Raw genomic sequence first — 14,332 nt, forward strand, 5'->3', positions numbered from 1 at the left:
GATTTCTGTCCAATTTTGACAGGACTCTCAAGTGGCTAAGACTTGCTACACAGATAGATAACATGCATTACCTTTCCAACTTATCTTGGTTCCTAACAAAGGTGTTTATCTGATTGCTGCAGCTGTTTGAGTAAAGGCAGGAGCAAACTTGAGCTGCTGAGGAAGCCGCAGACGGCATTATATGTAGTCTGAGAGACTGGGACAAACAGATGAGTCAATGTGCCTGTGACTTTTGTGGGACGTGGTGCTAGAATTCACTTTACTATCTGGAGAGCACAACCTCAAAGACACTAAGTGTCTCCAGACAGCAATTTCTTCATAGGACAAGATGGCTCAGTAACTCATTGAAGCCAGTGGCTTCAGTAACTCAGGTGTTTTCAAAACAATGCATTAAGCTCTCCTGAAATCTAAACCTTGTTCCATGTTCCTCATATTATGGAGAAGGAAACCCTTAAGGAAAAAGCCTTTCTCAGCCCACTGTCTCTCACCCAACAGTCTCTCACAGTCTCTCTCCCAGCAGTGCGTGTCCCTTGGTCTCTCTCAGCAATGCGTATCTCTTGCATCTCTTTCACAGCAGCACTTGTCTCTCAGGAGCACATTTCTCTCAGGAGCGTGTTTCTTCTCAGCAGCCCTCCTTAGCCAGCAGTCAGAGAGACCTCTGCCTCTAGGAGGCCTCCTTTTGAGCCTGGTAGAGTGGCCAAACTAGCCAATCATAACATCAGAATTCTAAACCCCTGAGACAGACCAAACTTCCCAGAACTTTGCGTTGTGTCTTGCTCAACAGAAATATCCCAGGTGAGTAACTTTTACAATCAGGAGCTCCTCAACTGCTCAGGGCAAATTCCACCAGTGAGTTTACAAATACTTATGGCTAGAAAAGCCATACTAGGCAATTTACTACATGGCAGCATCCATGTGCTTAACCACTATGCCATCAGGGCTTCTCCATAAGATTTACAGCCTTGGAAACCCTATAGATCAGTTTAACTCTATCCTATAGGGTCATGATGAGCCAATCTACTATAAGGCAACAGGTTTGTTTTTTGGTTTAGTGGGGGTTTCCAAAGCTAAAATGTCTGCAGATTGGAGCCCATTAGCTTCCTCTTGCTTTTGGTGGATTCCTAGCTGTGGAAATCTGCTTGTTTCTGGCTGCTGGGATGTTTCATTTCTCCCTACAGAGCAGCCAGGGCGACCTTGACCAACCGCAGACAGAAATGTGCCTGGCCTATAAATACTACCCTGATGCCCCTTCTTCTTTTTAGGCTCTCTCTGCACTCAGCTGACTCCCCTGACGGAAGTAAAGATCCTGGGTGAGATGGTTTCCATGTTTTTGCCTAACATGATGACAGGAAGTTGATCTTGCAGACATGGGAAAAGTGACAAATAAGTGCCTTTATTTGTCAGGCCTCAGGTGGGCCACTAGAGTTGCGCGAAAGTAGTAACATGGTGATTGACAGTGCCATTTCAAGACCCGACCTAACCACTTTTCGAAACCACGGTAACACCCCAGAATAAACTGCTTCCTGGAGCCCAGCCCAGCTGAGTGGGTGGAGCCTGACAACTGCTCGGGATGCCTTCCGGGACACGAGCCCGGGTTTCAGTTCCAGCCGGCCCTTGGGCTCGCCCTGGGTCACTAGTGACGAGACCTGGAAGGCGGGGATCGCCGCCGGGACGAGTGCGAGAGCAGCCCGGCCTGCGGTTCCCACGGCATCGCCGATCCCTGGCCAATCCGGCCTCGGACGTGAGCCCGGGTTTGCCAGGGATTTAAGAGTTTAGGAAAGCCCGGCGGCCAAGGGACCGCAGCCCGGCCGGGAGGATGGGCGGAGCGGGCTGTGCTATGTCTCGTGGCCCACGGCGCCTGCTCGGGCTCTGCCTGCTGTTGCTGCTGCTGCTGCTGCTCCCGGGCGCACCTGGCCACCAAGGGGGAGCGAGGCCTGGGGAGCGCGCCGCGGAGCCGGGCGCGGTCTGGCCCAGCTTCCAGGGCATGAAGGAGAGGCTAAAGGCAGCCGGTGCTGTCTCCAGGCGGTACTGGGCGCTCTTCAGATGCCAAGTGTGGCCCAAGGACTGCGAGGACAACGAGGCGGCGGCCTGGGAGCCTCTGGGTAAGATCACCATCCGGACTCGGCCTGCCGGCGGCTCCCCACAGCTCCAAAGGGCAGGAGATGGGGATGCTGTGCAGGCGCCGAGTTGAATGTGGGTCGCAGATGGCTCCTTCCCTGGACCTTCCTAATCTGGGCCACCAAACTGTCTCCTTCTCAGCCAGCATTACTGTTCAGTTGTGGGCAGGGCAGCCCCGGAGGGATCAGGAAGTTTTGTCACGACCCACTGCCTTTATGGATATGAACTGGCCTGGCTGCTGTCTCCCACCTGACCCACACTTCCTGTGCTGTCTCCCAACCCACCTGACGTTATGCTACCAAAAAAAAAAAAAAAACCCTCCACAAACTCACTGCCATCCAGTGGATTCCGACTCACAGTGACCCCTCCTTGGGTTTCCAGGGTTGTATCTCTGCGGAAGTAGATTGCCCAGTCTTTCAAGAGAGGCTGGTGAATTTGAACCGCCAACGTTTTGGTTAGCAGTCAAATGCCTTAGGCACTACACCACCAGGGCTCCTTGGTGTTATGCTAAGTGGCTGCTTTATCCCACCTTCTTGATGGCTTTAGGGAAAACCCTGTGTGGACAAATCTGGTGACTATTTCCAATCCTCAAATGCCTTCTCTCCTTGAGAACATGCAGTTCCAAGACCTGAGTTTTGGTTCCAACTCTGATACTGACAAATGGTGTGGTGAGGTTGTCACATCACTGCTGTGGACCAGATGACCTCTGAGCTCCTTCCAGTCCATGTCAATAATTCTAAGTACTATAACATCTTTCACTTAAATCAAGAAATTTCTAAATTCCGGTGAATGGATTGTTTTTGCTAGTACTGGATATTCAAATACCAATTGACAGAAAAATTTGGAGGCCCTTGGAATTGGCTGCAGTCAGATTATTTGGGTACCCAAGGCAAGAACGAAGAACAACTACCAGCTTACTGTTCATCTCCCCACTAGATTGCAAACTCCTTGTAGGTGGGGTCTGGGTTTCTTACACTGTTGGCACATGGTTGTTAGGTGCCATGGAATAGGTCCTGACTTGTAACAATCCCATGTACAACAGAACGAAACACTGCCCAGTCCTGACCATCCTCAAAATCCTTGCTGTGCTTCAGCCCATTACTGCAGCCACGTGTCAGTCCATCTCATTGAGGGTCTTACCCTCTTTTGCTGACCCTCCACATTACCAAGCATGATATCCTTCTTCAGGGAATGGTCCCTTCTGATACCATGACCAAAGCAGGTGAGACAGAGTCTGGCCATTATTGCTTGTAAGGAGCATTCCACCTCCACTTCTTCCAAGACAGATTTGCTCATCCTTGTCAGTCCATGGTGTTTTCAGTATTCTTCACCAGCACCACAATTCAAATTCAATTGTTGAATAAATTGATCCTTTGTAGGAGCTGGATCTATATAAAGGCAATTGACTTCCTCAAAACTGGAGGTGCCCACTCCTGCCTGTTCCCTGGCATGACACAAGGAAGGCCCAGGGGAGAGTAGTGAGGAGTGGGTGTGGAGGGAGGATGGAGGGTAGGAAAAGGAACCTCTCTGCTATGTCACATTACATGAGCAACACAGGTTCCACAGGGAGGGAGCCCCAGGCTCTGTCCCTGTCTCACAGCTCCTCCTTTTCCAGGCTGGAAGCTTCCCCTGTTGGGCCAGCAATACCTGGATATCCTGACCATGTGGTACTGCAGCTTTCAGGACTGCTGTGACAGTGGGGACTGCAGGATCTCTAACAATTTCACAGGTAGGATCTCAAAGGGGCTATTGATCTGTGTGCGTGAGGGGGCAATTCAGGGGAAACAGCTAAGGTACAAGGGACCATTCATCGTCCTGTCCAGCCCCTACCCCATGGATTGCCCTAGTAAGATCAAAGTCAGGGCTGCAGTTATGAGAGTATCTGCTTTGGGCAAGACATTGAACTGCTAGGTTTTCCAAAACTAGCAAAGATCAAACAAAAATGTGAAATGGTGTCATTAGTGGATTTTGTATTCTTTAATCTAGAAAGAGAAGCGAAAGCATCTCCATCCTGTTTTTTGTAGGAGCACTAAAATACTTCAAACCATGACAGAAATCCCCTCTTAGTCTTTAGTTTAATGGCTTAGGGGAAGTGAGCTGAATTCCTGGATCTTGGGAATCCATGGGAAAGTCATCCCCTGTGTAGAGGGAGGGCTTCCTGATGCTCATGAGCCACCCACTCCCTCACCATGCCCTCATACTGTCCCTGGAAGAGTGTCCAAGGGGAAAAGAAGAATAATGGATAGCTACCGAGCCTCTACTATGTGCCAAGAGCTATACTACGAGTTCTTCATCACCCAGCATGTGCAACAACCCCCTAGGAGAGTCAGGCCCAGAGCATCTCCCCTCTCTCTACATGGGAATAACAACCCCCTGCTGCCCACCTCTGGAGCTCTGGTGGCATAGTGCCTAAGACACTTGACTGCTAACCAGAAGGCTGGTGGTTCAAACCCACCAGCCACTCCTCAGAAGGAAGATTGGGAATCTACTTCCATAGTGATACCGCCTCAGAAACCCAAGGAGGGGTCACTATGAGGTGGATCCGACTCGATGGCAGCGGGTTTGGTTTGGTTTGGTTTGCTGCTCACCTCAGAGGGTTGCTAGGAGGATCAGTGAGAGAACTGATTGGAAAGTGTGGATTATGATTAAAAGTGCCCTTTTCTAACCTTTAGCCCACAAATTGTCTGGGTGATTCAATGTGGGTGTCCTGGTCCTCTGGGAGCAGTGGCATGGCTTCAGTGGCACCACACCTGAGTCAGGAGATTGTTTCCGATTATAAACTAATTCATAGTAACCAACATGTGTATTGAAAATCCCCACTAGGATGCCTGTGTGTTCTCTCCTTCAAGTCCAGCTGCATATGAATATGACTAACCAGTCTCCCTCCTGTATATATTTATATTTTTTTTCATTAGCTCAGCTGGCTTGATTTTCATACCACAGTTGATTTTGCATTTTGATTCAGAGGATGATCTTTACCCTCAAGACAACATACTCTGATAAAGGAACAACAGTTTGGGCCTTTACAAAAGGGACCTCTAGCTGCCTTCCCCACGAGCCACTGCCTTGCCTAGAAGTCTTCTGATCCCAGCTCTTTCCATCTCCATTTAACAAAGCCCACCCTAGACATTAGGTCACTTGATTGGTGAAGAGGCCAATGACAGTGTTTTCTGCATACTCCTGAGAAAGCCCTATGTCCCAGGACAGGGTCTGGGCCAGGACAGAATGTTGAACTCCAGGTCAGGCAGTCTGATTTGGATTTCTGCTGACTCAGATGAGACTCTTGATGAGCAGTTAGCAAATTATCTGTCTGCCCTCAACATGCCCGTTGTTCTCCAAGGACCTGGGTGCCCCATTGTTCTGGTTGGGGAGCCCAAGACTCCTGGGCTGGATTCCTGGTCTCTCCTCCAGCCATAGGCAGTCCTCTCCAAGTCTCAGCTTTTGATGGGGATGATAATACCTACCTTGCAGAATTATTGTGAAGACAAAATAGAAAACACTTAGCCCAGCACTGAGTACAGGGAAGGTGGTGCAAATGTTAAGTTTCCCTTCCTTGGCATTACTGCTTTTGAAGCACTGTGTGTCTGGGTGGGACAGTGAGTTTCAGCATGACAAGGACTTGAGACCTACAGGGTCTCACATTAGACCTTGACCTACCAAGGCTCCTGAGTACCCCCTCGGGCCTGGCTCAAGGTCCCCAACCAGTCGACCGTGAATTTGGGAGGGTGGTGCCTTGCTCACAGCTGGCAGAATGCTTTTCTGTTTCTACCATGGCCCCAGTACCACTGTCTCAAACCTGCAACCTCACAGCTGTGAAGAAGCAGGCTAGGTGAGTGTACATGGTAGCTGCTCTTATCAAGTGCCTGAATGAATGGGTAAAATGGGGTCTTTGTGGTCTTCTCCATAAAAAATTTAGGGAGTCGGGCAACTAGGGAGTGGGAGGAACCTTGCAGGCATGGGGAGGGGAAGTCATTCTGGGGTATCTCCAGCATCTGCAGGAAGGGCGACTCCATTCTCTCCCTAAGTTCAATCTTGATTTCTCAGACTTTACAGATAATAACCCTTGAGTCCTTCGCTGCAAGGCTGGCCCTCTGGCTCCCTGTCCTGAGACCCAAAAGGATGAATTACTGGCCTCACCTCAGAGACCTGCAGAGATAGTCTCTCGGCCATCGCTGAGCCTGGTGAGGATTGTGCCTGTGGGTTCCTCTCACTGTGGCCTCTGCTTTTCTGCTCCTAGGCCTCGAGTCAGACCTGAGTGTGCGGCTGCATGGCCAGCATTTGGCCCAAGAGCTGGTCATGAGAGCAGTGAGGGGCTACATAGAGACACCCCTGCCAGACAAGGCCCTGGCCCTGTCATTCCACGGCTGGTCTGGCACTGGCAAGAACTTTGTGGCACGGATGTTGGCGGAGAACCTGTACAGGGACGGGCTGAGGAGTGACTGTGTCAAAGTGTTCATCACCATGTTCCACTTTCCTCACCCCAAATATGTGGACCTGTACAAGGTGAGGTCAGGCAGGTAGCTTTGCCAGATGGGGGCTAGAGCTGAAATGAAGCTTCCACAGCCCGAGCAGGCCTCTGGGCTGGGAGGGAGGCCCTGACACCAGCTCTTCCTTACAAGAAGTTGGGTGCTGGAGAAGCCTGGGGGTGGTGAGTGTGTGTTGGGGGGAGGCAGCTGTTGCAACAGAATCTTTGACAGGCAACATCCACTCCACTCACTCCACACAGATGAGGCATAGAGCATCTGGGAGAAAGAATGAAGTTCCAGACACCCCTGGTCCCAAGTTCTGTCCCATTGCCAGCCATACACAAAGGACTAGACCATGAGCTCAAACAGAATCCATGTGTTAATTTTTCTGATACAGAAGAAATATGCTTTGCAGGAAATGCAGAACAGAGAAAAGCAAAAACTTGATCACAGTCTCCACATATGAACATAAGCACAGTTAGCATTCTGGTGTACTTCCTACAAGACTGTCCCCTGTGCTTATGTTGTTTTATGTCATTGTAATTATCGTGATAGAGAGTTGCATAAGGAACTTCAAGGGAAAAAAAAAAGCAGCATATTATAAGTGATTTGCTGTGTCTTCCAATGATGGCTTATTATATGCCAGTGAGGAGATGGACAAAAAATTTCTTAGCTTCTCCATTATTTTGAGTTTCTTCTAATTCAGACATGTGATATTTAAAACCAGCCAGGAGATGACAAAACCCCATGCAGCGTGGCAGAGGTGACTGCACCGAACTTGGCTTTCAGGTCTAATATTTGGAGTATTAACCTGGGAGATTATGTAAATCTTGTGTGGGCAGAATTTGCCCAGGTCACCTGGAAGTGTCACTGTGGCCTTGTGGGGCCAGAGAAGGGTGAACTGACCTGAACCCCAGCTGTCCCAGGGGCCAGTGGCCAATTAGCCCAGGCCTTCCTAGGAAGAGCTATCTGACCTTGACTGTGGCAGAAACTACTGTGGGTCCTAGCTTCCCTACTGAGGAAATTGCCTGGGGCTGCTGGAGGCTGAAGTCAGGGTCCAGGGAACTAGAGATGGACACTGAGTGTGTGTTCAGGTAAACCACCCCTTCTTGGGGGGAGCTGTACCCAATATTATATGCCCTGTTCTCCTGCTGAACCCCACAAAGGAGATTATTTTTCAGTTCAGAGCTTACATGAGCTAGGGAACACAACACAACTTCTTGCAGAAGCCCTCCAGATCAAAGGGGCCTGGACAGGCCCACCTCAGACTGATGGTATCTTGGCCCAGCCTGGGTGCCAGTGGGTGCCACTTGAGCCTCACTTCTGCCTATCACCCCAGTATTCGAGCCTGACTCCCACCCCCTGAAGTGGCAGTTAGTTCTGGGATAGGCCTCATCTTGGAAAGGAAGAATGAGGCTATGTCTGGGGCCTGTCCCCAAGGGTGGGCAGGGCTTCTCACCACTCCATGCCATGGCTCTCCCTCTACCCAGGCTGGCTCTACCTAATTTGGCTTCCCCACCTCAGGGTGCGTAAGAATCACCTGGGAAGCTAGTTAAAATGCCTAGACCCACTGGCTAGATGGTGGTTCTAGGATAGAACCCAGCCCCAAATGATCCACTGACAGTGCCCTGGCAGAAACCAGGGCTTTGAAGTGGTTCTCCCCGCCCCCAGTTTGGTCATGGCTGACAAAGCGAAACTGGAATGGACTTGAATTTGTAAAATGGAGTACTGGAACGATAACGGAAATGGGAAAAATTACTGGTCAACACTCTGCTATAAACTTACTCTCCCTCTTAGTGAACTGCATAGCACCCAAACCTCTTGACAGGCAAAGTCAGAAACAGTGGTGCCCCACTTAAACACGGTAGCCAACTGCCCTGCTTTGAATGTGTGTCACTCTCCTCAGTCCTGGGAATAATTCAGTCTCCTATATCAGGCTTCTGAAGGGCTCACTACAAGACTTCCACGTCTCCCATTTCAGGGCTTTGAGCCATGCTTTTTCCCATTATGGTTATCATTCTGGTACACCCACATTTTACAAACTCAGGTCTGGTGCGATTTTGCGGCATGAGCCATGGTCTGAAGCCCTGGGGGAAAACAGTGCTCTCCCGAGGGCTCTGGGGGCTGGAGGGGGAATGTGTGTCCCACTGCTCCCAGCAGCTCCCTGTGTCCTATATAGGAACGGCTGGCCAGCCAGATCCGGGAGACACAGCAGCGCTGCCACCAGACCCTGTTTATCTTTGACGAGGCTGAGAAGCTGCACCCGGAGCTGCTGGAGGCCCTGGGGCCCCATCTGGAGCGCGGGGCCCCCACAGCTGGGACCCTGAGAACCATCTTTCTTTTTCTCAGGTGAGACTGAGAAATAACAGGAGGGGTAAGAGGAGGAGATGTAAAGAAACCCCACCCAGAGATTTTTCTGACATGATTTGAGTGCCCAGTCTTAGGAGCTGTTCCCTGGCATTTTAGTTGGTGGACAGCTTCTACGATCTTCCTCAAGAGAATCCAACACAAACTCGCACACAGAAAACAGAAGCCCGGCTGCTTGGGTGGAAGCAGGAGTGAGGGTGCCTCAGGTCTCCCTGCTCCTGCCCTCATTTCTCCCCCAAAGCACTTCTGAGGTACTCTGACCCCCACAGGGTACAGATTGGCCTTGAAGAAAAACTGCCCTTTGTCTAACCCTCTGCCCAGGCTACATGGTTCTCTTATGAATGTGAGGGGCTCCTCTGGCTCCCCACTGAACACAAAGCCCCCTCACAGGGACCATTCAGACCTGGGTTCCCTCTTACCAGGGCATTAAGTTTTGAAGTCAGCATGTTAACGGAAAATCAAGTACAAACTGCCTTTGAAAATTCTAGAGGAAGGCTGGTGTTGAAGCACAGCATACTCTCAGTGTAGCCAGGCTAGTTCTTCCTCCAGCCTTGGAAGGTCTGTTTCTTCTATAATCATAAGAGGGATCCACTGGCTTAAAATTTAGAGAATAATTGTTGAATGAAAAACTCTCTCTGCACATCTATGTAGTTAGATTTGCCATGTGACTGGGCAGGACCCAAGTCACTTAACCACTGCAGTACCTTTTTGTTTTGTTCTACTGTGTACTCCAAGCTCTTGAAATCTTTGTAAGAAGCAAATTTAGAAATCAACCCATCCAACCCCATCTATTTTTTTGTTGTTATAATCTTTTTTTATTTTTTTGTTACAATCTTTTTCTTTTTTATTGTGATTTGGAGCTCTGGTAGCATAGTGCCTAAGGCACTTGACTGCTAACCAGAAGGCCGGTGGTTCAAACCCACCAGCCACTCCTTGGAAGGAAGATGGGGCAATCTGCTTCCATAGTGATACTGCCTTGGAAACCCAAGAAGGGGTCTCTATGAGTCGGGTCTGACTCAACGGCACATAACAACAACAACAACATTGTGATTTGGGTGAAATTCATTTTCCATACAGCAGTTCATACACATTTTGTTTCATGACATTGATTGCAATCCCCACAATGTAACAGCTCTCTCCCCACTTCCTCCCTGTAGTTACCTCTTCCTCTTGTCCTTCTTTCCTATGCATTCCCACTCCCTAAGCTCTCTCCCTGTGCAAACACTGCCCTTCTGTTCTCCCATGATTGATTGTTCTAAGGAGTGTCTCTACCTGGTATAAATGTTCACTCCCGTACACCTGCTATTGTTTGTCTGGAAGCCACAGGAGTGAGTTCAATTCCACGCCTGAAGGGTAACTAGGGGCCATAGTCTTGGGAGGTGCACCAGGCTCTATCAGACCAGGTAAGCCTGCTCTTTTTTATGATTTTAAGTTTTGTTCTATATTGTTCTCCCACTCCATCCACGATCTCCTGCACTGACCCCTTTCCAAGTGCCAACCCCTTCTTTTTATGGAGGCTCCAACTGGAAGGGTCCCGCCCAATGTTAAACAGAAGTCAAGTTTGGCCCACCCCCTTGCAGACTCAGTAGAAAGCGTACCAACTGCCCCCTGCCTACCCCACTCCATGCCCTCACTTCCTTAGGCCAGCACTTGCTGGGGGATTTTCTCAGCTTTAAGGAGCTCCCTGGTAGTATGGGGGAGGGACTTGGTATTTCATCCAGGCCTACAACAGGTGAAGGAACTGGCTGGGGAAGGCAGAACTTGTTCTACTGTCGACCCACGAGGCAAGATGCAACAGGTTTAAATTGTTGCTGGGTTGGGATTTTGGTGTGTTGATGGCAAGACCTTCCTGGTCTGTAAGGCTTGTGGGACACTACAATGTATTGTGAAGAGGTGAGGGGCTCTCAGGGTGATTTCAAGAAAAAGAGATGAGAGATTTTCTGATGTGGATTGAGTGCTCAGAATCCTGAAGTGAAGACAGTAAATTCTTCAAATTAATTTGCCACCCCTTGTTCTGCTGATCCTGTTCACTGTTGCTCATTAAGCTTCTCCAGGTCTCGCTGCTGCTCTCTTCTCCCCACTACCCATGGCCAGGTTCTTCCCCTCCCTCCTGCCCAGGCCTGCCCCTGTGTCTGCCTTATGGCCTGGTGTTGCCAGCTGGATCCCAGGTATCACCTTGGAAAACCCTCGTACTCCCTCACCTGTGCCAAGATTTCCCAATGAGACCCAGGTGACCTTGCTGTCTCTACACAAATGCTGGCCTTTGTAGTAGTTTGATCATTGGCCCTCCAGCTGTGCTTTCTGCCCAGCCAGTGCTGCCCTTTCCCCCAGTGGCCTGGCCTTAGTGACCCAGTGGGCAGGGTGAAGCGGTGTCAGGACCACACTGGGGACAGGGCTACCTGGGGAAAATTGCATCTTTTGAAAGTTGCCCATGGGGTGTGGAGGGGTCCTGCCTACACTCAGGTAGCCTTTGCTGCTGCCAGGAAAGAGGACAACTCCAGGGCAGGGACATGAAGGGGCCACTTGAAAAGATGTGGCTTGTGGTTCTGGTGCAGGTGGCAGTACATGTTCCCTGCCTGCCTACAGGAGTCTGGGACCTCTGAAAGGCTCCTACCTCTATCCAGCCCAGAGGTTGGGGGGCCCACGCCCAAATACTCCATTCAGAGCCATCAGGGCTCTCTACCTCCCACACCAGACCTAGGGTGTCCCTTAAATTCAGGCAAGAAAGTTTTGGGGTATTGTAATGAAGAGTGTTAGAAGAAAGCTCTGGTGGTCTACTGAAAAACCAGCCATTGAAAACACTATGGAGCACAGTTCTACTCTGATGCACATGGGGGCTCCAGGAGTTGGAGTCAGCTCCACTGCAGTTGCTTACTGAAGGTAGGGAAGACTGGATTTGAGTCTTTGGAACTGATTTCTACCCAACCTCCCCCCTTTAGAAGTGGTAAAGGAGCTCTGGTGGCACTGCTAACCAGAAGGTCGGTGGTTCAAACCCACCAGCCACTGCACAGGAGAACAGTGAGGCAGTCGCCTTTCATAAAGATTTACAGCCTTGGAAACCGTGTGAGGCAGTCATATAGGGTCACTGTGAGTCAGAATCGACTTGATGGCAGTGGGTTTGGTTTTGGGTTGAGTTAGAAGTGGTGAGGATTCATGTCTGAAAGAAAAGCACAACTGATTCAACATGCATGTTGTCAAATCAGCCTCTGTTAAAGGGCCTGGGTTTAATACTGAAAAAATCCTAAGCCAGTCCTTTGAAAGGAGGTGCTAGTGGCTTTGCTAAGGAGCTCTGGTGGTGCGGTGCATAGGCATTTGATTGCTAACCAGAAGGTTGGCAGTTCAAAGCCACCAGCCACTTCATAGAATAAGACTGGGCAATCTACTTCCGTAAAGATTTATTGCCTTAGAAACCCAAAGGGGGTTGCTATGAGTCAGAATTGGGTTTGGGTTTTTTGTTTGTTTTTGTTTTGTTTTTGCTGGCCTGGCTCCTGGTGGTGTGTGATGACAGGAGCCGGGGGCCGATGAAGGCACTGAGTTTAGTGTGCCATGGACTAGCCCTCAGAAGCCTGTTCTTCATCTGACCTGGAGGAATTGGGCCTCACCTGTCCAATTTCTGTCACCAGAAAACTAACATTGACTACTTTAGCCCATTTCTACCCTGTCCTCTAGCTCATGCAAGTACGGACAGGGTGCCCCGCCTTTGCTTCCTGTGGGGAATGGCAGGATAGATGACTGAAGGAGCCTTGGTGGTTCAGTAGTTAAGTGCTCAGCTGCTAACTGAAAGATTGGTGGTTTGAACCCACCAGCTGCTCCATGGAACAAAGCTGTGGCAGTCTGCTTCTGTAAAGATTACAGCCTAGGCAACAGTATGGAGCAGTTTTATTCTGTCCCATAGGGTCGACTCAGTGGCACACAACAGCATAGAGAGCTGAGGGAATGGGGTCTGTGGCGGCACAGGAACGTGGAACCTCCAGAGATTGGTGAAGCTATGAAATGAAGATGGTAATTAAAGCCTGTTTTCATTGGGTGGTTGTTGGGAAAAGAGTAGATAGAAAAGATTTGAAAAATTAAAAGAATGATTTGAATGGACTGCAGCATACAGAAAATGCCAAGGGTACATTTGACCAACCATTCACACGAGGGTATGCTGATTGTCTGGTCTGGTTCTCTCATTTTACAAATGACAAAACTAAGGCTCAGAGAGGTTAATGACTGAGTTAAGCTGAGAGTCCCCTTCTTTGAGGTCATGGGCTAAGGAAAGAGGCTGGTGAAATGAGATGTTGCCCTGTCTCAGTGCAAAGAGAGAGGGCTGATCTCTAAAGATGCTTTCTGTGCCCACTGTCCCCTCACAGCAGGTGCTGGAAAGATTGGAAAAGGCACCTGTGAGGGCAACATCTGTCTCAAGGTGTAGTGTTTGTGCCAGAGTGACAGTGCCTGAGGAGTGGAGTGGGGGTAATGAATAGAGAGGGCGCTCAGGTTACAGCTTGGTGGGTGAGAAAAAGCCTGTATAGCATGGTGGAAGAAAAGGGTCATTGGCTGCGGGACAAAGCAGGGCAAATTCAGGGGTGAAAGTAGAGATAAAATGTAGACAAATGTGCAAAGATGTCTATTTATTCAATAAACATTTACTGATCACCTGATATGAACTAAGCACTGTGCAAGGCATTAGGGTTACATACATAAACAAGCTAAGCTTCCTGATCTCAAGACACTTAAAGAGTCCTGGTGGTTTTCTGGGTTGAAATGGGGCAAGCACTGGAGTCTATGCCCATGGCGTTGGGTGAGTGAACCCCACTTGTCTCCCCCTCACCCTAGAAGCCCTGTCCTCTAGCTCATGCAAGTATGAACAGGGTGCCCTGCCTTTGCTTCCTGTGGGGAATGGCAGGATGAGGCAATCCCTTGGCAGTGAGGCAGCTCTTGCTTCAGCTGATGTAACTGGGGCCACTCCTTGTGTGCACAGATGATCTGCCTGGCAGGCCTTCCTGCAGCAGTGGGGGTAAGTCAGCAGCCTTAGGAAGCACAAGAGCATTATAAGCAGCTTTCCTGTGTGCAGGCGTCAGGAGAATTCTGGCTGAGTAGCTGAACTTTTTTTTTTTTAATTGTGATTTGGGTGAAGATTTACAGAGCAAATTCACTTTTCATACAGCAGTTCACATACAGTTTGTCTCATGACACTGACCACAGTTTACCACAATACAACAGCTCCCCCAACTTCCTCCCCATAGTTACCTCTTCCCACTGTCCATCCCTCCATGCACTCCTGTTCCCTGAACTGTCTCACTGTGCATACGCTGCCCTTCTTTCTCCCATGATTGTTCTCTCCAAGGAGTGTATCTACCTGAGGTAAATGTTCAACTCATATGCCTGTCTTTTGTTTGGCT

General features: G+C 49.6%; 1 protein-coding gene across 1 annotated transcript in view; it reads left to right on the forward strand.

The window, feature by feature from the left end:
• The first annotated feature begins 1,837 nt into the window (after positions 1-1,837).
• TOR3A (torsin family 3 member A) overlaps positions 1,838-14,332 on the forward strand; it is a 15,933-nt gene continuing 3,438 nt past the window's right edge. The window contains exons 1-4 of the mRNA XM_007937619.1: positions 1,838-2,102; positions 3,734-3,847; positions 6,356-6,621; positions 8,764-8,933. Of these exons, the coding sequence (XP_007935810.1) occupies positions 1,838-2,102; positions 3,734-3,847; positions 6,356-6,621; positions 8,764-8,933 (815 nt within the window). The remainder of the gene's footprint in view (positions 2,103-3,733; positions 3,848-6,355; positions 6,622-8,763; positions 8,934-14,332) is intronic.

This window comes from Orycteropus afer, unplaced genomic scaffold, assembly GCF_000298275.1.
Source record: "Orycteropus afer afer isolate SDZICR_OR568_19922 unplaced genomic scaffold, OryAfe1.0 scaffold00043, whole genome shotgun sequence".
Taxonomy (NCBI): Eukaryota; Metazoa; Chordata; class Mammalia; order Tubulidentata; family Orycteropodidae; genus Orycteropus; species Orycteropus afer.